Raw genomic sequence first — 25,209 nt, forward strand, 5'->3', positions numbered from 1 at the left:
AAATGTTGCAAAACCCCTGTCTGAGGCTAGTGACAGGTTAGGCTAATTATTTCATTGTGAAAGGCACTGTTGGTGCTGCTGTTTATTTCTAAGGCACAGTGGTATATTAGAGCTCTGAAATTTTAAATAGATCTAGTTAAACATTTAAGACTACTGTCCCACAACATAATAAGATGTGAAAATCAATTTAGTCTGTCAGCAGATCAAAGTAAAATTAATTTCATTGACTTTCCGTGCCAGTTACACACTCCCCTTCTTATTCCAAATAAGCACACCCTCCAAGCAGAAACTATCACACACATACCAGTCATAGAAAAAAAGTGTGTTTCAGTGTTAAATTTAGTGCAATTTACAGTAAATTGTCTACCACAAACCTTAGTAGAGTTTAAGTTTTGGTAGAAGACTCAAGCTGTGCTCATTAGTCTAGCACAGAAAATGTTTAAATTTCTTTTTAATTATTAGATCAGATTATTTTATTGCTATTTGTTGTAATTCCATTTAAAAATGCAGTTTGCCAGTTAGGTAATCGAATAATGATCAGTTACAGCTGACTTACCTGTCAGTCAAAGTGGCCATGCCCTTACCAAATGACCCACCATACAGTTGTTATGAAGTTTAAAACTGTACAGGGGAAAATATTTCTTAGAATAGAATAGAATAGAATAGAATAATCCTTTAATTGTCCCACAAGGGGAAATTTGGTTGTAACAGCAGCCAAAAAGACACATATACAACAAACAGTACACAGGACACAGAACAGAAACATACACAATTTTTCTTACATATTTATATTAAGGACAATGGTTACTATAAACAGAGTACTGTACAGTTATTAAATTAAATAAAAATAACTACAGGTAAGAGGCAAACCAGGTTGTGGTGCAAATCGGTTAATTAACTTATTGCAGTTACAGCGCTGATGTAAACATCTATGTTTGTTGGGAGCAGTTCTGATTGTGCAGTCTGACAGCTGCAATGAGGAAGGACCTGCGGAAATGCTCCTTCGAGCATCGAGGATGCAGCAGTCTGTCACTGAAGGAGCTCTGCAGTTCAGCAACATTTACATGCATGGGGTGGGAGACTCTGTCCATCAGAGATGTTATTTTGGCCAGAGTCCTTCTGTCTCCCACCACCTGCACTGGGTCCAGGGTGCATCCCAGAACAGAGCTGGCCTTCCTGATGAGTTTATCCAACCTCTTCCTCTCAGCTGCCGATAAACTGCGTAGCAGGTTGTAGGTGTGCATTTTAATGGTATTTAGTGGAGGATTTTAAATTGTAAACTGTTGGTTACATAGCCCTTTTCTACTCCAGCATTTAAAGCTCACGTAGAGCTCAAACTTCAGAGAAGAACACAAAGGAGATTTCTTGCATCTGTCAGTCTGGCTGACAGTGACTTTAATTTCATTTCATTTCATTTCTTTATTTATTTCACACATGGTTCAACAGTGTTTCTTTTCCTACATACAGAACCTCCTTCCCATTAATATGACACTGCACCCATGGGTGAAAAGGAGCAGGAAGAAGAATAAATTCTTGTTAGCACCTGCCCCCTATCTGCAATCCAAATATTCTTACAAGAGGGCGCCAATACCCCCCAAAAAACCCTCTAACATGTATCTTTATGTAACAGTGCAAAACTAAACAACAAATCAATATAATCAGCAATATACAGCATTAAATGGCAATGAAAATTTTTTTCTTCCACATTTAGCCCTAATTACTTTCATGTTCTTCATACTGATTTATCCTTTTAAGTGTGTAACACATTTTAAAACGGTGCATGTTTGTACAACTCTTGAGATTATCTTCAAGAGAATTCCATATTCTTATACCTTTAACTGTCGGATAAATTTGCCTTTGTGTGGTCTTAGCAAACTTGTGCTTAAAGTCAAACTTCCTTCTACTGTCACCACTTCCTGAACACAATACAAACAAACTTTGTAACTTAAGAGGTAATGTGTTATTTTTTGCCTTGCACATGAATAATAATGTCTGTAATTTCACTAAGTCTTCAAATTTCAACAATTTCGATTTTATAAACAAATTATTTGTATGTTCTCTATATTTAACATTATGAACCATTCGTACCACTTTCTGCTGTAGCAAGTATAGAGGATGTATATAAGTCTCATATGTATTCCCCTACACCTCAGCACAATAACTGAGATAGGGGAAAATTAGTGAGAAATATAAAATACATACAAGTCATGGTTCCATGGGGTCATCCTCTATGGGGGATTTGGATTAATAAGAAATTTTCTGCAACAAAGAATAGCAGGTACAGTCATGTAAACAGAACTACAGTATTGTTTATCTGAACAAGACATGATCCTGTCACATTCACATATGTTTTCAAAGTGGTTATACCAGGTAAAGGAGCTAAGATATCTTCAGTTCTCATAACAGAGAGCCTCTTTCATTTAAACCATTTCTGTTCACATTTTCATCAAAACATGAAAACTGTTACTATTTAATGTACATGTAAAAAGACTCTGTGTCTTCTCACTATGTTCACAGGCTGAACTCTGTTGATGTCAAGTACCAGATCTGGAAGCTGGGGGTTGTGTTCACAGACAATGTAAGCACTCAGAATCACTCAGGACAGCGATGTCTGGCTCCATCATGTGGATTCCCTGCAGAAGTTCTTAAGCTCCTTTGTCTTTTTTGTTTATATCAGAGTGATTTCACGGGGACATTTTTAGTTTACCTCAACTTTTTTTTCTAGTTAGTTCCTGTTTAAAATGTTTTAAAGTTGCTTATGGCATTTAACGTCAATAGCAGTAACGGCATCATATGACTTGTTGCATCGGCCCATAACATTATAAGATAAAATTCTGGTTATTGTGTCTGGCAATTATGTCATATAAAAATATTGGGATAAATATGAAGCATTTGGCTCATCGTTTATAAAACAGTGCTCCTACATTAATACATATTAGTATCTAATAAATTAATTGTTCAATTCAGGGAGTTACTAGTTTCATAGTTTGGCATTTTGTTTGCCCTCATCTAAAGTGAGTCAAATGTATGCCTTACTGAAAAACCTTTTCTTCACAGACATGTCTTGAAGTGACTTCCATGGTGCAGATATTATACTGTACTGGGTAGAACTTTATAATAATGTCACACTATTAAGCCTTACTAAGGTGATAGTAAGGTATTAGCAAGTCATATCATTACTTCTTCATACTGGCTGTAGCTCAGGAGGTAAAGCAGGTCATCTACTGACTATCCCCGGCTCCCTCAGTCTGCAAGCCAAATGTCCTTGGGCAAGATACTAAACTCCAAATTGCTCTCCGATGCATCTATCGGAGTATGAATGTGTGTGAGTGCTAGATAGGATGCAGCGTAGAAAAATGTGCTTGTATGGGTATGAATGGGTGAAAGTGTCATGTTGTATGAAGTGCTTTGAGCGCTCCAGGAGAGTAGAACACCGCTACATAAGAATCAGTCCATTTACCATGACAGATGGTAAACATCTGCACACTGGCAGGGGCCCTGGTTGAGATTCATCTTTAGTTCCTGAAGGCTTTGGAAGACTGCCATGGCTGTCACGTCTCTGCAGAATATCTAGGCGTAGCCAGATGGTGGAGGGTCTCCACTTTGGTGGCCTGAGGATTTAATCTTTTGTGGAGCTTTTTCAATTCAATTCAATTCAATTCAATTTTATTTATATAGCGCCAAATCACAACAAAAGTCGCCTCAAGGCGCTTCATAGATACAGAGAAAAACCCAACAATCATATGACCCCCTATGAGCAGCACTTTGGCGACAGTGGGAAGGAAAAACTCCCTTTAACAGGAAGAAACCTCCAGCAGAACCAGGCTCAGGGAGGGGCGGGGCCATCTGCTGCGACCGGTTGGGGTGAGAGAAGGAAGACAGGATAAAGACATGCTGTGGAAGAGAGACAGAGGTTAATAACAGATATGATTCAATGCAGAGAGGTCTGTTAATACATAGTGAGTGAGAAAGGTGACTGGAAAGGAAAAACTCAATGCATCATGGGAATCCCCCGGCAGCCTACGTCTATTGCAGCATAACTAAGGGAGGATTCAGGGTCACCTGGTCCAGCCCTAACTATATGCTTTAGCAAAAAGGAAAGTTTTAAGCCTAATCTTGAAAGTAGAGATAGTGTCTGTCTCCCGAATCCAAACTGGAAGCTGGTTCCACAGAAGAGGGGCCTGAAAACTGAAGGCTCTCCCTCCCATTCTACTTTTAAATACTCTAGGAACAACAAGTAGGCCTGCAGAGCGGGAGCGAAGTGCTCTAATAGGGTGATATGGTACTACAAGGTCATTAAGATAAGATGGGGCCTGATTATTTAAGACCTTGTATGTGAGGAGCAGGATTTTGAATTCAATTCTGGATTTAACAGGAAGCCAAAACAGGAGAAATATGCTCTCTCTTTCTAGTCCCTGTCAGGACTCTTGCTGCAGCATTTTGGATTAACTGAAGGCTTTTCAGTGAATTTTTAGGACTTCCTGATAATAATGAATTGCAGTAGTCCAGCCTGGAAGTAATAAATGCATGAACTAGTTTTTCAGCGTCACTCTGAGACAGGATATTTCTAATTTTAGAGATGTTGGGAAGAACGCAGTCTTACATATTTGTTTAATATGTGCGTTGAAGGACAACGCACATATTTTCCGGATGATGTGGTTCTGTTGGTGTCATCAGGAGATGACCTCGAGTTTGCACTGCAATAGTTTGCTGCCGAGTGTGAAGCGGCAGAGAATTAGCACCACTAAATCTGAGATTATGGATTAACTGGCTGGAAAAGATGGAGTGCCCACTCCACCTAAAGGACAGGTTACTGTCCCAAGTGGAGGAGTATTTCGGGGTCTCGTTCAGAAGTGGAACACAAGATAGACGGACAAAGTGGGGCAGCATCTGCAGTGATGTGGATAGTGTACCAATGTGTTGTGGTGAAACTGTCACTTCATTGGTCTATGTTCCTACCATCACTTATCGTTACGAGTTCTAGGTAGTAACATAAAGAGTGAGGCCTCCAATATAAGTGGCAGAAATTAGTTTCCTTCGAAGAGCGAGTGGGCTCTCACTTAGAGAGAGCGTGAGGAGCTCAGTTATCCGAGAGGGACTCGGATTAGAGCTGCCGCTCCTCCACATTGAAAGTGTATAAATGTAAATGTAGCTGCTGATGTGTCATCCACATCTGTGTCAAGAGTCATTAATCTATTGTCTGGTAATTATCATTTGAAATGTTTTATGATGCTTTTATTTGATTTATTAGCTACACAATCAGCAGCCTGGATGTTACCTAATATTGTAAACCAGCAACTCATTTACACTCGTTGCGATAGTCAGTATTGACTGAATTTCCATCTTCCGTCCTTGTAGTCCTTCCTGTATCTGGCCTGGTATATGACCATGTCCATTCTGGGTCACTACAACAACTTCTTCTTTGCTGCCCATCTACTGGACATTGCCATGGGTTTTAAGACACTGCGTACCATCCTCTCCTCAGTCACACACAATGGCAAACAGGTGAGAGCACTATATGAATATTATAAGATTAAACATTTGTAAATATTGAGTGAAGATTGTGATATTTGCCCTTGTTTGCGTCACAGCAGTCTTTTCTTGCCCCTTCTCCAGCTAGTGTTAACTGTTGGCCTATTAGCAGTGGTGGTGTACCTCTACACAGTAGTGGCCTTCAACTTTTTCAGGAAGTTCTACAACAAGAGTGAAGATGGAGAACTGCCAGATATGAAGTGTGATGACATGCTGACAGTGAGTATGACATGTATTAGACTGTAGTGAACCAGAATAATAGTGCTGGGCAGATGATCAAAACAACAGATAATTTGCATCACAGCATGTTTTAAGAATCAGTCAGTTTCACAAAACAAGTTGTCTAAAATTAAAGAACAGGGCTATAGAGTCGGCCTTAAAATAGAAACATTACATATATAAACACTAACTTACACCATGGAGCCCTGCTCTCAGAAACGGTCCTAGATTTAACACTGTCTGTGAAACTGGATTTAATAAAAAATTGTTTAAATTGAAAGGTTTTAGAACATGTTTAGCACCATCCTGTGCCTGTTCAGAGCAGGATGTCATTAGGTTGGTTTCAGCTAATAGACTTACATTAGTTTGTGCTAATTTCCTAGTTTATAACTAGTGACAGAACAGTTAATTTGCTGGAAAACAAGGTGACTAAAACTAAAAGTCAGTTTGAGGGGGTCCCTTTTGTATGGGCCCTTTGACGAGCCAGAATATAAAGAAACTCAAAAAGAGATGAGAAACAAAGTAACTGACCTCTATCAGTCTGTCTGTCATCTAGTATCATCTGTCAATCTGTCGTCTATCATAGAAGGTTACACAGCCATGTCTAAGGCTTTTTGAGATTCCAGTGAATAATAATAACTTTATTTATGAACAAGTGAGTCTTCAGCTTAGCTTTAAAAACCTCCACAGAGCATGCCTGCCTAATATCTTGAGGGAGGTTGTTCCACAAAAATGGGGCACAAAAAGAAAAAGCACATTCCCCGATAGTTTTTTTTTCTGGCTCTAGGAACTTTTAAAAGGCCAGAATCCTGGGATGAGAGCACGGGAGGGAAAATAAGGGTGCAAAAGACCAGAGAGGTATGAAGGTGCCAAACCATTTAAAGCCTTGTAGGTGAGCAGCAGGACTTTAACATCTGCTTGAACCTGACAAGGTAGCCGATGAAGGGATTTCAGTACAGGGGTAATGTGCTCAAATTTTCCAGACAGGTAAGATCTCAGCCAAGATAAAACATTTCCTATAACTCCAATAAAATGTTCAAGCCTATCCAATAAAATGCAGTGATCCACAGTGTCAAACGCAGCACTTAGATCCAGCAGTAATAAAACTGAAGTGCAATCATTGTCTGCATTTACCAACAGATCGTTTACCATTACCATTTTGACTGAAGCTGTTTCTGTGGAGTGATTTGGTCTAAAAGCAGACTGAAATGTTTGTTAGTTGACAGATGCTCAGTGAGCTGCTTAGAACAACTTTTTCAAAGACCTTAGACAAAAAAGACAGATGTGAGATGGGTCTATAGTTTGCAACCATGTCAATGTCCAGTCCAGGCTTTTTCAAGATTGGCACTACCACAGCTGATTTAAAACAGGCAGGGAAGACTCCGGTCATCAATGAAGTATTTAAAAGAAACAGAATGTAAGGTCCTAATGCTGACCACAACTCCTTTATAGCCCAGGCTGGTAGAGGATCCAAAGAACAGGTTGTACATCGAGCTGCTTGTACAGCCTTAGTTAATCCAGACAGAGAAATAACCTTGAAGTCAGAGAACAGTTTACTCCCTCCTCAAGCTGTTCGTCAGACTACTCAGCTGCTTTGCTTGTTGGTGCTGATGATCTGATTCCTAAGTGTTGCAGCCCTGTCTCTGAAAACATAAGAAAGTCATGAGCTGTCAAATTTGAACAGCAGAGCTGACTTAGTCTCTGTAATTTGCGACACTGTGTTGAATAAAAGTTTTGAGATATGTTTATGAGTCATGATGAGATTTCAGAAACAATTTGCTTTCGCTGCAGACATCGAACATTGAAAAAAAGACAATCGGTCTTTCCGAGCCTGGAAAAATACTTCAAGTCTGAAAGATCACTAGCGACACTCTGCTTTTCTACAATTTCTTCTCAAATTCGAGAGCTCCTCATTTAGCCAAGGCATAGGGTTCCTTTTTCTGACATTTTAACTTCTTTACAGGAGCAACAGAGTCCAACAGTTAAAGATGTGTATTATTAAGGTTTGCAGTGTCCACACATAACTCATGGGGAAAAATGGGGTCCAACACATCAGGCAAATGTAATTTAACTCCAAGCAATGCTTCGTGGCTAATATGATGAGATGATCTGAGGGGCAGTTTCCCCTCTCAGAAGCTGGAAATTTAGCGATTCAAATATCAAATAAAATTACTGAATGGTCTAAAATAAGTAAAACACAATTTTCAGTCACTGATACATTCAGTCCATAACCCAAGACAAGGTCTAGGGTGTGGCCCTTACGTGTTGGCCCAGACACAAATTGTGTGAAGTTTAGGGAATCAATTCAAGAAATCCTTGACCAGGGGTTTATCCTCACAACATAGATGTACATTAAAGTCCCCTACTATAAGGATCCTTTCATAGTGAGCGATAAAACATGTCAAGAAGTCTGAAAATTCTGAAATGAACAAGTCATTATATTTAGGTGGACGATAGACGACTATAATTAGTACCACGGGACAGCTTAAAGTCAGGAGATGGGTAAGGGCCATTACTCATAAATGAAAAAAAACATAGAACACCTGTGAAGCTTCTCAGGAGTGGCCAGCCTACCAAAATTACACCAAGAGAGCCTCGACATCTCAAATACTTCTTTGTACCCAAAGCTAATACTGGGATGTCTGGTATGCACTGCTGCAGTTCACTTTCTTGGCTGTGGGAAGTTACTGAGCAATTATGCTCCAAGTGTAGCCTTTTACTAGGCCTGGCAACCTTGTCGGTTTGAGAACCACGACTAACTTTTCTCAAAGCAGGCCCTTTTTGCTTTGAGTGGGCTCTCTGTTTGAGTTTCAACTTCAAACAGTTAGCAACGAGGTGTCCAGGTTTGTGGGAGAAGAAACAAAGCTTCGTTTTGGGTCTCGAAACCGCAACTTTTTCAGCCTTGTTAGCTGGCCCACTCTTACCTCGCCAAGATGTACTATGGCACAGAGGGGTATCACATTCTACAGCATTTATTTTATGACTTAGGGTGAACTTATCTGCCAGTGTGGCAGCCTGCTTTAATGTGGAAACTCTTTGTTCACTTAAATAAAGAGCAATACACTCAGGAACAGAGTTTTTAAAATCCTCCACAAGCATGAGCTCACGTAACGACCCCAAATTGTTAACCTGCCTTGCAGAGCACCACCTATCAAAAAGCTTTGCCTTCTCCCAAGCAAAGTCAAGGTAGGACTGACCCTGTGCCAACTCCAAACCTCGAAAATTCTGCCTATAAGCCGCAGGTACAAGTTCATAGGCTTGGAGGACGGCACTTTTAATATTTTCATAAACTAGGCTGTCCTGCCTAGACAGACCAGAACAAGCTTCCTGAGCCGTACCCGTGAATTTACACAGCAACATCACCCCCCACACGTCTTCAGGCCACTATAATGCAGTTGCTATTCTTTCAAACACACTGAAGCTCTCAACACTGGATTCACAGAAAACGGGAACCAGGTGGATGTTATTGCTTACAAACGAGCTTCTAGACAACTGTGCACTGATAGCTGCATCATCCATTTTGGGGGCCGGAGAAGGGTTAGAAAACACACCCCAATTAAGACACAACCACACCTCTCTGCCAACTCACTCAGAGACTACCCAGTAATTAACCGATTAATGGAAAACTACACAACTTACTTTAACTGACCGACTTACCTCTTGCAGTATACACATTAAACAAACACAACTTACCCAGTTCCTAAGCACAACAAACTTTACCTACCCATCTTCTGGAGCGGGCCGGGCTCGAGGCAACTTGAAAGGCAGAACTTCAGCGACCGGAGCCCTGAATTGCCTACCCCCAACAGGGAACTAATCCCCGCCCAGGATTACTCCGAAAATAAAAAAGGCAAAATAACAAAAGAGTACCCGAATGAAGAACTTAATAAGCTCAGCTGGACACTCACCTAACTTAACTGGGAAGTTGAATCTCTAAAGGTGAAAAAAGCAAGATAATCAAAAACCAATTCCAACTCAAAACTCCCTTTTCAACTATCCCGGACGAGCCCCCACTTGTTATGTTCCCCTGAGGGGTCTAGGCGGTGAGGGGGAAGTAACAAAAAGTATCCGGGTCAGGAAAAGGAGTCAAGGAGGCAAAAGGGTTAAATTAAATAGTTTTATTAAAGTAGCTCAACTAAAAGAGACGGACAAGCCGCTATCACCATTTAAGGAAAACAAACAAAACTCAAGTATTGGTCAATAAAGTAAAAAGTCAAAAAGAGAGAGCAGCTCACTAACTGCAAATACACCAAATGCACAGCTCGCTAGCTGCAACCACACAAACACACAGCTCGCTAGCTGCAAACACACTAATGGCACTCTGGCCCAGAGCTTTCTTTCTTTCTTACAGTTGTATTGGCGGTTGGCAAACAATTGAAAGGTGCATTACCGCCACCAACTGGTATGGAGTATGGCCCAGAGCTCACCTTTCCCTGGGCTTAAATACTTTTAATTGCTGATGTGGGTCAGCTGTGTAAAAGGGAAAGGTGGAATCTCAGACAGAAGAGGTGGTGGGACACGCCCACACAGGCACCTTCAGGAGGAGGCCCTGCTAGGGCCGTAACAAATCCCTAAGAAAATTATGCAGTTACAGTTTCTCCAGGACAAAAACAGTAACAGACTGAAGTAAAATAAATAATACAATATATTACAAAGTTTACAAAATATAAGAAATAGCTTTAATATATACAAATAGCTCAAATATAAATATCCAGAACATTAGATAATATTAGTAGAAAACTGGGATACCAGTTTCATGATAGCGGTGCCTACCTACCTTATCTATGCAGCACAAGCTTCCATTGTTTAGCCAGTTTAAAAGAGACAACTTTGTGACCTAGCAAAGTCTAACCAAAGATGTGGCCATGAAACAGAAATGGAACAATTATGATGAATTTAAATGTTGGAAGTGTAAGCCATTACCTATACATAAACACCTGTGTCATTAATGCAGGTCAGTGTGAGTCAGGGGTGAAAGATAAGTGTATTGCAAAGCCAAACATTAGACCATCTTGTCAGTGATGAGAGACATGCCAAGTACAAACAGACTCAGTTTAGATGAGAATGTTTTCTGCTGCTAAGCCATCTGAAAGAAATACTATATAAGGGCTCTATGGTATTTTCTGAGGGGAGAAGGAAGTCTTCTGTCACCCGGAAATTTCAGGACACACAAACACACACTAATCCCCTATAGTCAGCCACCCATTGCATTCCATAGAGCTCTTTTGTCTCCTATTAGGGGCTAAGTGTTGCAGCTCTGCCTGTCTGTAGTTCAAGAAGGCGACAGGCGCTTAGTGGGATGGTGAGATGCACTAATGAACGGCACTGTCCTAGCAGTTTTTTGTGGTTTCGCATTGTTTTGCAACGCCTTCCCTGAAGAAATCTGGATGGAAGCATATGCTCTCCTAAAAACTGAACAGGGAATGGTCCATTTCCTCTGTAGTCTGGAGGATGCATCATCCAAAAAGAATTTAAAATATTTATTTGCCCAACCACAGAACATGTTTTATACTTTCCCTCGGTCCCTGGTTTAATGAGCTTTGGCCCGGAGAAGGTAGACAGCAGCGTTTCTAGATCATATTCACATATGGCTTCTTTGTAACCTGCAGAGTTGAGGGCACTGTGAACTGCATTCACTAACAATGATTTTTCAAAATGTTACTGGACCTCTACAGTGACTAGAATCATGCCTGGTTTACTGCAAAGACACTTACAGATGTCATGTCTTCTGATGTTTCAGGAAAATTAGTGTGTTCAAGCTGTTTGTGACAGTCATGATTCTGCCCATTAAAAACCCAATGCAAACGATTTGACCTCTGTTACCCCTGTACCCCCCTTCCTGTGTATCTCTGTCTGTTCCTCAGTGTTACATGTTCCACATGTATGTGGGAGTGCGAGCAGGTGGAGGAATTGGTGACCAGATCGAGGATCCAGCTGGTGATGAGTACGAAATCTATCGGATCATCTTTGACATCACTTTCTTCTTCTTCGTCATTGTAATCCTCCTGGCTATCATCCAGGGTGAGGCATCCTACACATACATGCACACAAACAGTTTATGGACTCCAAACACAAGCAGTTAATTAGGCAACTATTAGCCAAAATGAATCCATTCTAACATTGTAAAGTAGAGTAAAGACCACAGGAAGTGTTTGTTTTTATTCTATAATACAGAGTGCTGATTCAAATGTATAATTATTTTGAGAGCAATCATTTCTGGTTCTGTTTGGTTTCCAATATTTTGGTTGTTCTGTTTATTTCAAATTGACTAGACTAAATCTCTCCAAAGTGGAGTACACTTGAACACCACTTTAAACAATTTCCTGCTTGTAAATTCAGATAAAACTGAGCTTATTGTACTTGGCCTTAAAAACTTCAATGAAACATAGTGCCTAACCAGATACTAACTCTGGGGAAAGGATATGTGCATATTAAACAAAATATAGGACTGCTTTCTTTGCACAACATCTCTAAAATTAGAAATATTCTGTCACAGAGTGACGCTGAAAACCTATTTCGTGCATTTATTACTTCTAGGCTGGACGAATGTAATTCAGTATTGTCAGGAAGTCCTAAAAACTCCCTGAAAAGCCTTCAGTTAATCCACAATGCTGCAGCAAGAGCACTGACAGGGACTAGATATATTGTATTTCTCCCATACTAACGTCTCTTCATTGGCTCCCTGTTAAGTTCAGAACTGAATTTAAAATCCTCCTCTTCCCATAAAAAAACTTAATCATTACTTATTATTAAACTCTGCCTATCTTCCACAGTGTGCCTTTTATCTACAATAATACAAAAAAACAACCCCAACAATCATATGACCCTCCTACGAGGAACCACTCTGGGAAGGAAAAACTCCCTTTTAACAGAAGGACACCTCCAGCAGAACCAGGCTCAGGGAGGGCGGCCATCTGCCACGATTGGGCTGGGGGAAGGAAGACAGGACAAAGACGTGCTTTGAAAGAGAGCCAGAGATTAAAAATGACTAATAATTAAATGCAGAGCAGTGTATAAACACAAAGTGAGAGAAAAAGGTGACAAAAGAAGAAACAGTGCAACACGGTAACTAAGGGAGGATTCAGGGTCACCTGGTCCAGCACTAACTATATGCTTTATCAAACAGGAAAGTTTGAAGCCTAATCTTAAAAGTAGAGATAGTGTCTGTCTCCTGAATCCAAACTGGAATCTGGTTCCCCAAAAGAGGGTGTACTGTACTGTAAACTTTCAATCAGAACACCTAAGATGGGTTTAGATGGGTCTTCTTGCATGAAGGTGAATTAAAATATACCACCAAGGCAACAAAGTAGTGGCAGAAGAAGAAGCAGCACATTAGTTGTGCTGCCTACCATGGAGTGGCCTAGCCAGTCTGCAGAGCTCAGTCCAATAGAAAATCTGTGGAGGCTTTGAATTGGCAAGAAGGAGCCAAGTAATCTGAAGAATTTCTGTAAAGAGGGGTGGGCCAAAATCACTCGTAAGATGTGCAAACCTGTTGATCACCTAAAAGAAATGCCTTACCACTGTGTGTGCCAACAAGGGTTTCTTCACTAAGTGCAAAGTCATATTTTGGTTGGGGATTACCCATATGGAAAAGATATATATAAATCTCATAAAGTTTGTATCTGTCTTGTGTGAAACTTGTATGAAAAGCATACAAGAGTGAAAACAGATATAAAATCCCTTGAAAAATTATATAATGAAACTTGTATGTTTTACTTACTAAAACAATATATGAAAGTAATGAGAAAGTGGCCACTTTCATGAGTAAATCATATAAGTTTTTACTATTTCTTTTCCATATGGGTAAACATGTGTTTCACTCAGTGATATGCAAATCAATTCATAACTTCAATGACATTTTGGATTTTAGGTTGATATTCTTACTCTCTCCATTAAAATGTAACTTCCATAAAAATTAGAGACTGTTCATTTCTTTTCCAGTGAGAAACTTTAGTGGCAGTAGAAACTGAGTAGGGACCAAATAATGATTTCCCTCTGCCACACATATTGACAATGATGATAACTAAGCTTGTCAAAAACAAAGGTTTGGGGTCTAATCTTAAAAGTAGGGTGTCTGTCTCAGGAACCCAGACTGGAAGCTGGTTTCATTGGAGAAGAGTTGGTTAGAGCCGAGGGCTCTACCTCCCATTCTACTTTTGGAAACAAACCAAGTGTTGGCTTACATTCTGACACTACAGTGCTCAGTTGGATTAATATGATATTATGAGGCTTTTAAAATATGATGGGTCCTGGACCATTCAGAAGTTTGCATCTGTCTAGGCTTTGTCTTTAGTATTTATATCCTTCCCTATAGGCACATACACACTTTGGACGTAATATAGAGAATGTAACTGAATAGCAAAAAAGACTCCTTTAGAAGTATTATAGTAGATAAAGCAGATAGCCTGTGGTTTTCATATCTATCGTTGTATTCAGTGTAATAATGTGGACCAGCATGTTTAAGCTCCACCCTCTCTTCTAGGGTTAATCATTGATGCTTTTGGAGAGCTGAGGGATCAGCAGGAACAAGTGAAAGAAGACATGGAGGTGAAAACACACACAACAGCTCAATGCAGTTTTTTTTTTAATTCAGGCATATGAACATGTAAAAATGTAGATTTTGTGGTTGTTTTGTTTTGTATAGCTGTACCTCCAACAGAGGCATAGATGAAGATTGCCAATAGGTTACAATAAATGACAACCACTTAACTATCACGCGTTTCTCTTGCAGACCAAATGTTTTATCTGTGGAATAGGTAATGACTACTTTGACACCGTGCCACACGGCTTTGAAACGCACACTCTACAGGAGCACAACTTAGCCAACTACCTGTAAGTACGTCTGGAGAGTGTCTGTATTTCTGTGTGTGTTATTGTACCTTTTAACACCTACATCATCATAGATCATCACACCTACATAGTACACAGTCTTTCAGGTCAGTTAATGAAAGATAGGTACCCAATCTTGGTGTACTTGGGGCTTGGTCCCCAATCTCAGGTGGGCGATGATATCTATGATATTTGTGTTGGCTTGTTTTGTACATTTGTGTTACACTGAGGTGTGTTTCCACATTATTATCCCCAGTGTTTGGACACTTATTATCCAGTTACATAAATTTCAGTGTGGTATTTACTCAACTGTAACCACAGTTGCTACCATGATACTACTTGGATATTAAGTGCTTGTTACTTTGGTAATTGAGTAGTAATAACTTACGTTCTTGTCTTTGCCTTGTTACCCTTCCCACTTTATGAGCCGTAATAGAAAATACAACCAAAATTTCAAATGTCTGTTGACTTTAACCCTAAATACAGTACTGTGTCTTGAGCCAGCCCTCATTTCTTGGTATATTGCTTTATGTATAAGTTTCTTAAAATTGTTGTAGAGTCTAAGCTGTCATTAGGAGAGAGGTGGGGAAAACCCTGGACAGGTTGTTAGTCTCTCAGAAGACAACAATTCACATGTACATTCACACCTATGGCCAGAATCACCAATTAATCTAACAAACATGTCCTTCGAATGTGGCAGGAAGCCTGAGAGAACCCACACAGGCAAGTTAAGAATACACAACTGCCTCCAACCAGCAAGTGCCACTGTAACATCTGGCTGTGTGACTGCTATATGCAATGATAATACTGTTTGTGTTTTCTAACAACTGTGTGTGTGTGTGTGTGTGTGTGTGTGTTTGTGTGCTTCAGATTCTTTCTGATGTATCTCATCAACAAAGACGAAACAGAGCACACAGGCCAGGTAAAACACCTTTCCAATCTCTCTGCCAGTAAATATACAAGACTGTCCTCCTGTTATGTGGTCAGTACAGTTTAGCTTCAAACTCTCTCTAAGTGTTTCTAACAGTCTTTTAATGGCTGCTAACATTGTTAAAGCCTCAGTATGGAACATGGAAAATCACCTCTGGTCATATTTGTATGTTCGATCAAATACAAAGGATAACATTTCCTGTAATGTTTTTTTTGTGTGTGTGTGTCCCGTTTGGATCTTTAGCCATCAGAATTGTTGTCTTAAGTCCTAGAAAGATGCCAAGCGGATTTATTTTACCAAGTGGATCATCATGGCCTTGCCATATTGGTCCATTTGATTGACCTTTATTATAATTATGAATTTATTTTATTTTCGGTTGCTACAAACGGGACAGACATGACTGGGGGATAGGACAGGGAGAAAGAATGAAAGAAAGAGAGGGAGAGAGAGAAAGAAAACCTGTAATGTTTAATTCCTGAACAAGGACCTCAAAACAAACTTGTTATCAGTTTGTATCTTAATTGTGATTAAAGCAGAATACTTTATAGAAGTTTTTCATAAATGTTTTTGTAGTAATGAGTTTTGTTAAAAACTAAAAACTGGCCAGTCTCCCATTCAAGATCATTTTGTTGGATATATACTGATGATAATCCATCATGGGTGCTATTTCTGGATCACGTTCTAGTAGTCCTGTTTTGACCACTTGCTCTGTGAACCCTGAGATTATACTCTGGACATTCACAGCAAACTTTTACTTTCAAAATGGCCCAAAGTCCATATGGCGTATCGTCACTGGGAATGAGTGCTACAACAGGGCAGTTTCAGCAGTTTTCAGTCAAGGAATCCAAGTTTCCAAGCTAAACAACAACGTGTAAGGAGTGGTGGATGTTGAAGGCTTGCCTTTCTCATACGCTGAAGGAGACCCAGGCCCAATCATATAAGCACAACTCCAGTTTGCCTATGTGAGTTTACTATTATTAGTAGATACAAAAGGTGTATTTTTAAGCATTAACAGTTCCTTTCACTTGAACTAAGAGGCCAAGCCCAACACATGAAAAACAGCCCCAAATCATAATCCCCCCATACAGTGCAATCAGGCAAGTAGCATTCTCTTGGCAGGCACCAAACCCAGACTCGTCCATCAAAATGCCAGATGAACATTTATCATTCCAGAGAGCACATCTTCACTGCTGTAGGGTTCAGTGGCAGAGCGCTTTACACCGCTGCGTCCAACATATTGCATTGCACTTGGTGATGTAAGGTTTGGATTCAGCTTCTCGGCCAGCCTTCCCATGAAGCCCTCTACACACTGTTTTTGAGCTAATCTTAATAGTTTCTTTCTTTGTGTCCATAAGCAAGTGCTTAACAAATTTAGGTGCCCTAAATTAAGAGCATTTGTAATTACCAAAGTAATTTCTTATGTTTCTGTAACAGCTGATCCACCAGTATACTCATGGTCTTTAATCCAAATGTTTTTGATTTGGTAAATTATAATTATGGCTGTTTTCTATAAATTTAAAGTAAAGGCATTATTATTTTTATTAAGATGCCAAATGGGTTACTTATTTGCATTTCAGAAGTAAAAAGTCGTTTTAGTAAATGCTATACTTGATTAATTTCTGACTTCTCAGAGAGATCCAGTACACTGTTCAAATGTTTGTTTTTATGACATTTGGGCTCATGAATGCCACCACTAAAGGCATTGGATTAGGTTTGTTGTTTCAGATTTCATTCTGTTGTTCCCCCTGCACCTTACTTTGACTAACTTTGCATCTTTACTCACAATGAGGCGCTTTCACACTATTGACAGTTTATGCCTCTCAGTCTGATTTACCTATAACGCCCGTTGTGAATGCATAAAATGCAGGGCTTTACGATTGGCTGGTCACCGATTAGGGTGGAGAACATTGGAAATCAACCAGTTCCAGTCCATGGCTGGTCAGTGGGTGCATCTGTAGTGATCGTCTACTCTCCCTTTTGCTGGATTCCTTCTTTTGGTCACTCTGGTTTTCTTTTAAATTGTTTTAAGTTTTTCCGCTACTTCAAGTGCAGTTTTTAAAGTATAACTGGAAGCTTAAAAAATATTCTTAGCTAGCTTCTAGCATTCGCTTCTGCCGTATGAGCTATGGGTCCACTCAGGAGCTTTTAAACCCCAGTATATCAAATGAACAAATAATGTGTGATTCAGACAAATACGGCTTGTAGCAAGCAATGAGAATTTATACAAATTTAGCAAATTCAATACCACTATTGATGTCACTTATCAATTCTCTTATTGATTCTCATTGGGTTCTGATTGGCTCTGCTTGGAGCGTCTAAGCAGCATATCAAAGACATTACATCGGTGCATATTGATTGCATGTTTTGTGGTCAAATGTTTGTGCATGTTTAAAGCATTTCCCTGTTTTGTTGTGATCATATCTGGGGTCATTATTCGAAATAAGTAACATATTACAAATATTACCCAGAACACTTTTCTTAAAAGTAATATAGTATGTTATTTAATTACTCACCATAGAAATTCTTTTTTTACACTACTTGTTACATTACTTTTCTGTTTCTCCGTATAATGACCTGAAACACATTGTCTTATAATCACCATTTGACAATATAAACCTGAGGCTACAGTCCCACACACCAACACAAATCCATATCCCAATGAGCACACACATATGAGCTTTCTTGTAGTATTTAGGCATGAGCACAAAGCCGACAGCACAATGCAAAGATGAAAACCAGCACAAAGATACTTTAAAGTGATCACCACAGGGATTCTGCTTCAGAAACATGAACACATAGAAACAGACGCTGCATCCTGACTGCACATCACTGCCTTTGTTACCTGTTGAAGATCAGGTCTGACTGCTGGGCTGGGGTCGGCTTTAATGTCACTCTGGGTTCTAGGCTAGCTTTGTTCATTTCAGTAGGTACCTAGAGGTTACAATGCTAGTACTAATTTCCATAATGAACAAAGCTGATGTGATAATTTCACTTTAAATGTAACACACATGAAGCAAACCCTCCTTTCCTCTTCCTCTCTGTCTTTAAGGAGTCTTACGTATGGAAAATGTACCAGGAACGTTGTTGGGAGTTTTTCCCTGCTGGTGACTGTTTCCGGAAACAGTATGAGGATCAACTCAACTGAGTCAACCTTGGAGTGACAGACGCTTAACTCTGAAAGGCCCGCTGCAGCCATCTGGCCTCTGCTTGTCCCTCAAACGTTTATTACTTTTCTGAGGAGGCTGTATTCTACCAAATGATGGGTTCCTCTCTATGCGTCATCTCTCCTCAAGTGGCCACGCTCTTCAACGGGACACACCCTGCCATTGTAGTCCAGACAGCCAGCTCCACCCCCCGACCTTCAGCACACTCTGTTCGGAATGCTTTTGAAACCTTGTACATAGAAAACTTCAGAAAATATGATGTACAATACATGACAGGTGGCAGGTCTAGAATTTTTTCACTCTGATGACTTCTGTGCTTCATCTTATTCTATATTCAAAGTAACTTGCAAAAAATACAAAGGCTTAATGGACTGACGGTAAAACAAGAAACCTAAAGAATGTTTTACTTTTAATATGACCATGTTTATGGCCTTTCATGTTTATAATGCACGATTCATATAGGTACAGGTGGTGGATACAATAATCAAACAAGTTGACGGCTTATTCTGGCAAGAAGAACTCTGCAGCAAATCTACACTTCAATAAGCTTAAAGACGTGCTGACCTGAATACGATGGACAATGAAAATCGAACACAGCACCAACGTGGAGACTTCAGAACAATCACAAAGCTGAATGAAGCCCCTGTGCAATGAACATTTTCACAAACAGAGCTGCTGTGTTGAGTTGGATTACAGTTTGGTCCAAAGTGTTTGAACAATGACACATGTTCTTCTCACTTTACTTACTTATACCACCATCACAGTGGATCTCAAATCAAACAATCTAGATCACTAAATACTTGATTTGCCTTCAGCTACGGCTTGTTTGTGTTCTTCTGCCTTCACTTTTTTGTTCGGTAAAAGAAAAGCATGCTCTTTTGAGTTGAAATCAAGTGAGAGACTTGGCCATTGAGGAATATCACATTTCTTTGGCTTAAGAAAACCTTGAGGATAAACATATTTTCAAAAGCTAGCCATGTAGTAAACACCCTTTATCACTGCCAATTTAGGCAAGAATACACTTTGACAGAAAACATCGAAAAGAGTCCACCCGGTCCTGTATTAAGTTCTTTAAACAGATGAAACCCAGGCTGACTTGTACCAGAATGATGGGAAGAGAAAAGTATGGAGAACAAAAGGAACGGCTCATGATCCAAAACACACCATCCATCAGATGTGATACAGTGCACTGGCATGTGGGGCTGCCAGTGGAACTGGGTAGAAACAGCAGAATTAATTGTGAAATGTTCAGGGCTGTACTATGCTCAAATTCAGCCAAATGCTGCAAAACTGGTTGGAAAGAGCAAACTGATAATGACCTCACCACAAAAGAAACCCAAGAATTTCTCAGTATTCAAGAGATATTCTTCAACAGCCAAGTCAGTCCCCTGATCTTAACCCAGCAGTTTTATTTATATGCATTTTATTTATTAAATCAAAAACATAATGGCGAAAAACTCACAAACGTGCAGTAACTGAAGGCAGTGGAAGTAAAGGCCTATGGTGGACAGTGTTGGTCAAGTTACTTGAAAAAAGTAATCAGTAACTAATTACCGATTTTGCAATAGTAATCCCTTACTTTACTTGTTACCTGAAAAAAGTAATCAGATTACAGTAATGCGTTACTTCCCATCTCTGATGGTGGATCTCAAGGGAAGAAACATTTGCCGATGTCTGTTGGGTTCTAGACTTCAGGCAGTTACTGACCGAAATTACTGATGGATTTATGGACCTAAGTATAAAAATTGTTGTGATATCTAAATAAATAAAGCAGTATTTTGTTAAACTACTGGAATTAAAGGTAAACGTCTGGACAGTTTGGTCATGTGATGAAAAATCCACTGTGGGGTTGTAAGAGGCAAAATTGAAAAAACAAAAACATTCTGTCATTGGGCACTGGACCGGACTGTAAGTTCACTGTTGATCATGCTGTGTCCACACACTGTACCATGCCAGCACTGTGTGTGAAGGGACCCTTAATTATATGCTCATGGCTTACCACATGTTCATCAAGTTCATTTTGCTCCACTTAAAAAAGTCAAAGCATGGACAATTCATAATCCTCAACCAGCTTTCTGATATACCTAAATAAATACATAGCTTATAAAATGATTGAATCCATTACTGTCTTTGATAATTGATTTAATGCATTTTTTGTTTGTTTTGTTAATGTTTGTCGCCGGTAGTAACAGGACATCAGAGATGTATATTTTTGCAACACTCATGTTCACGGTGATAAATGCGAACAACTGCTGGTCAGTCAATGTCAAACCCCAGTACTGGGCAGGATTAGAAGAGCTTAACAAATGTGTATTGTGTCCAAATCTTCAATATTTTGTTGTTGTGTAAGGAATACGACAGGCTCGAGGCGCCACTAGCAGGGCTTTGTTTTTTTGTTTTGTTTTGTAAAGCTTAGTAACATTTGTTAATGAAAGCTTGTGATTTTCTGAAAAAGCAATATCAAAACAATTCAAAAAAGAAAAACAAATAGAAAATATAATAAACAAACAATAGAGATTTATTTGTTTTAGAAGTTTATGGCTGCAGATATAGCTGCATGCTTGTTAGCTAAGAGGAATAATCAGCCAGAATGGAGCAATCAGATGTGTTTCCTGCAGTACTAGAATAGCACAACAAAGCAGTGAGGAGACAGAAAGGGGGGATGGGAGGTTGCAGTGCCTTATTTAGCTGGGGAGGATCTATGAAAGCTAGACAAGAAGAGTAGCTTCATAATAATACCGTATACAAACCGAGGAGAACATATGAAGCTAAGAGTACCACAGAATAATATTCTATAGAAGTAGAAGAAGAGAAGGACTTTGGATATCACGAATGTTATGGCTCAGGGGTTCTTAGGTTGACCAGAGCAGAAATGCACATATTTCAGTTGTGCAAACTGGGGTGTTACAATTCCAAAAGGTATCATAGTTGACTGTAACTAGCCTCAAACCAGGGTACAGTAGATAAACTTAGGGCTAGGTTACATTTTAACCACATTTCGTTTTGTACAACATTCTTTCAGTAAATCCTTTTTTTCTGTTTTACAGAACTTCTAATCCCATTAGTTACCATCATCGTGAAGGGTTCAGTTTAAACGCTAAACAACCATCACAGCCTATTTAGAGTTAAGATTAGGGGTACGGTTAGCATTAAGTTCATATTTACCAGGTTGTAAATTCAATTGGAATTTTCACCTATTTAATATATTCAGCTGAAGTCTAATAACAGAAATTCTGAAGGTAAGATGCATGTGTGAGACCTAAGGTAATGTCTTGAGAACAGTAATGTTATGTTTAGCATGTAGCTAAAATGTAACCTAACCTCACTTTTAAGTGGGCTGTAAGTAAGTTGGTGGATGTTAAAAGGTTAATGAAATTTTCCGTATTTAATCTGTCTTTATAAAAACACATTTGGGGAAATATACAAAATATATGTTTAAATTGACACCAGCTTACTCATCAGAATACAACAGATGTCGGTGGCCCTAATAAGACAACAGGTTGAGTGTATGCTGCAGGTTCTGTTCAGCTATATGAGTGATGCAGAATAAATATATTTTTTTTATTGTATAATTTCTGATACTGCTATACAACCAAGTTTAAAGATCAACACTTGTCATGGCTTTGGTTAGAAATCAGCAGCCATGTGTTACAGTCTATTTTCAGTTTCTTAGGAATTGTAATAGTTACATCTCACTTAACTAGCAACAATTAACATTCCATGGAACACATTTCACAACTTTCTTGTCAAATAAGGAATAGTTCATGATATGCATTTTTGTGATGTTCTTATATGATAATTACTTTTATTGTAAACACACCTCCCTCTCAAAAAAAGTCTAAAAAAATATTTGCATGCTAATGGGGAATATTGAGTAGGTATAATAAATACACTAAATCTCTGCTGCCCATAATGTATCCATTCAGATTCTTTTAGTTATTTAAGATAAATCATTTAGGTGTTGTGGGATGAGTTGTAACTTATTAAGACATTTTACCACAATTGTATTTGAAAAAATAAGACAGTAGGCCCTGCTTTTCTGTCATTTAACCATCTCTGTTTGTAAAGGTTTGCTTAAGTTGGTTCTGAGGTCAAGCAAAAGACCTTAAGGGAATTTAAGAGACGAATCACTTTTACCGTTGTATATCTCAAAGAAAGAGGTAGAACAAATTAAAGCTTACTTAACTTTGTCTCAGAAGTAATTTAAGTTTTATATTTATTCAGTTATCTTTTATTTTCAGATAATAAAGAAGTAAATTGAGGTTTTGTTATATTTGTTTCACTCGATCTTAAAGGTGCAACAAGTAGCGTAATATTTCACTGGCTCTAACCTATAGATTTTGTTATCTGTCACCCTTTTATCTCTAAAACCCAAAACTGTCAGTAGTAGAGTGTGAGAAAGTTGAAAGGAATATCAGTTCAACTTGTATAAACTGTTTAACAAATTTAAGCTTCTGTTTGATGCAAAGTGTTTGATAATAAATCAGGCAGCTTAAAGTATGATGCAGTTTGTCAGAGAAGACAATGTCAGGAAGCCTATAAATGAAACTCACTCTAGACTTTGCTGATGGAGACGCATTGGTAGGAACATGTTTGTTGTTAATGCTGTTGTGTTTAGGCTGGCACTAGAGGCCACTAAAGAGCCATGTTTACTGGTTTCACCTTTAAGTGAGTGCTGGTGCATGTGTAACTGATAACTGATGACTTTAACACTGATAACACAGTGGATGTCACAACTGCAATCAACCAGTGTTAGTGTCTTGAATTGTGTTCACTATACCATGCTGATGCGATGCCTCATTTTTATTTATCCCAATCCCTTTTCAGACTGAACCACGCCATTAACAAGTGGCATTTTGCTCATGTAAAAATAAATATTTTCCATATGTATCATGAAGGGGGAATGTTTAGTTTGCCACAAAGTCTACTTCATGTAGTAATTATGAGTAGGCTATTGCTACTTCTGAGAGACAAATGTGTAAAGAGGAAATTGATCTATAAGCAATGATAGATTTGCATGATTTTGAAAATAAAATTTTATTTATTAACTTGTTAATTGTAGAATGCTCTTAATTCAGCTGAATTTGTTACATTTATTTCTAAATGTAACCACAGAAATGTTTATTTCTGTGGTTACTTGTTACATAATATATACAGGCTGTAGACACTTACATCCATCCATTTCCTTATCCAAAGATGAGTTTTAGTGGCAGCCTAAGCTGATCTTCTGGCCTCCTCCTGGGAGTGTCCTGAAAAGAAACTCCTAGGCGAGGCACAGGGATGACCTCCTGGTCAGATGCCTGAACCACTTCAGCCAGCTTCCTTCAATGTGAACTAGCAGCAACTCTTTTTTTTTTTTTTGTCCCGTTTGGATCTTTAGCCATCAGAATTGTTGTCTTAAGGCCAAGAAAGATGCCAAGTGGAGTTACTTTACCAAGTGGATCATTATGGCCTTGCCATATTGGTCCATTTGATTGACCTTTATTATAATTATGTATTTATTTTATTTTCGGTTGCTACAAACGGGACAGACATGACTGGGAGATAGGACAGGGAGAAAGAATGAAAGAAAGAGAGGGAGAGAAAGAAAAACAGAGGGGAGAAGAGACGGTGAGAAAGGGGGGAAGAAAGAAAAACAAACAAAACACCTGGATCACCTGTATGGAGGAAAAAAAACAGAAGAGAAAGCAAACAAAAAAAAAGAGCAACATAATAAATACAGCACCATCACAATAAACTAGCTAGCAGTAGATAACAGTAGATACTAAATATTAAACGCTATTGTGCAGCACGCAAGATAGACAGCGCACAATGTGCTTTGAGGCAGCAGTCAAGAAAGGTGTAGTCCGCGTCTGTGTACACCTGTGTGGACACCTGTGTGGATCAGCATGCTTGTATTCCAAAGGTTTCTCCATGTAACGATCTGCTAGGGAGTGTGGGGAGCCATAGCCCCGTCCCCCAGGGCATGAAGCAGGTATGGAGGAGACCCAGGCCCCAGACATCCAGAGGCCCCAGAGTACGAGGACCCGAGGAGGACCACCAAAAAGGGGGGAACCGTGCCACCCTCCTGGGAAGAGCTGAGTAGAGCCCCAAACGAGAGGTCACCCAGCACCTACGGAGCAGAGGCCAGAGGGGGTTGCAGTGGCGCGCCCGCGGGCTCTGCCGGCAGCCAGCTGTGCCAGAGAGAACCGAGCTTCAGCCCCAGAGGCCAGAGGCCTGAGGGCACCCCACCCCCCGGAAGGGGCCCAGCCGGGCCACAGGCGCCAGGCCCCGCCAATTGGCCACCAGGAGTGAGCCGGTACATACATGAGCGCCCAGCCCCAGTCGACAAGAACCACCAACACACCAACGTCTGAGGGCATCAGCCACTGGCAGGGAGTGTGGTGAGGGGAGATAGGCCTCCGTACTTTGGAGGGCCTGAGATGTACCCAGAGAGATTGAGTCTAAGACCCAACCTGACATATAGACCTGACACACGGACACAAACGTGCATTCCCACCCCCATATACACAACCAAATACTCGGCACTCACCC

At 39.6% G+C, this 25,209-nt stretch overlaps 1 protein-coding gene across 1 annotated transcript in view; it reads left to right on the forward strand.

Annotated features, from left to right (window-relative positions):
• Nucleotides 1-23,723, forward strand: part of ryr2a (ryanodine receptor 2a (cardiac)) — a 264,075-nt gene extending 240,352 nt beyond the window's left edge. Inside the window, exons 108-115 of the mRNA XM_087845211.1 lie at nucleotides 2,518-2,578; nucleotides 5,359-5,505; nucleotides 5,617-5,751; nucleotides 11,616-11,772; nucleotides 14,234-14,298; nucleotides 14,483-14,583; nucleotides 15,451-15,502; nucleotides 18,561-23,723. Of these exons, the coding sequence (XP_087701337.1) occupies nucleotides 2,518-2,578; nucleotides 5,359-5,505; nucleotides 5,617-5,751; nucleotides 11,616-11,772; nucleotides 14,234-14,298; nucleotides 14,483-14,583; nucleotides 15,451-15,502; nucleotides 18,561-18,656 (814 nt within the window). The 3' untranslated portion in view covers nucleotides 18,657-23,723. The remainder of the gene's footprint in view (nucleotides 1-2,517; nucleotides 2,579-5,358; nucleotides 5,506-5,616; nucleotides 5,752-11,615; nucleotides 11,773-14,233; nucleotides 14,299-14,482; nucleotides 14,584-15,450; nucleotides 15,503-18,560) is intronic.
• The last annotated feature ends 1,486 nt before the right edge of the window (nucleotides 23,724-25,209 follow it).

The sequence above is a fragment of the Neolamprologus brichardi genome, chromosome 8 (genome assembly GCF_056152115.1).
Source record: "Neolamprologus brichardi isolate AB-2024 chromosome 8, ASM5615211v1, whole genome shotgun sequence".
In the NCBI taxonomy this organism is placed as follows: Eukaryota; Metazoa; Chordata; class Actinopteri; order Cichliformes; family Cichlidae; genus Neolamprologus; species Neolamprologus brichardi.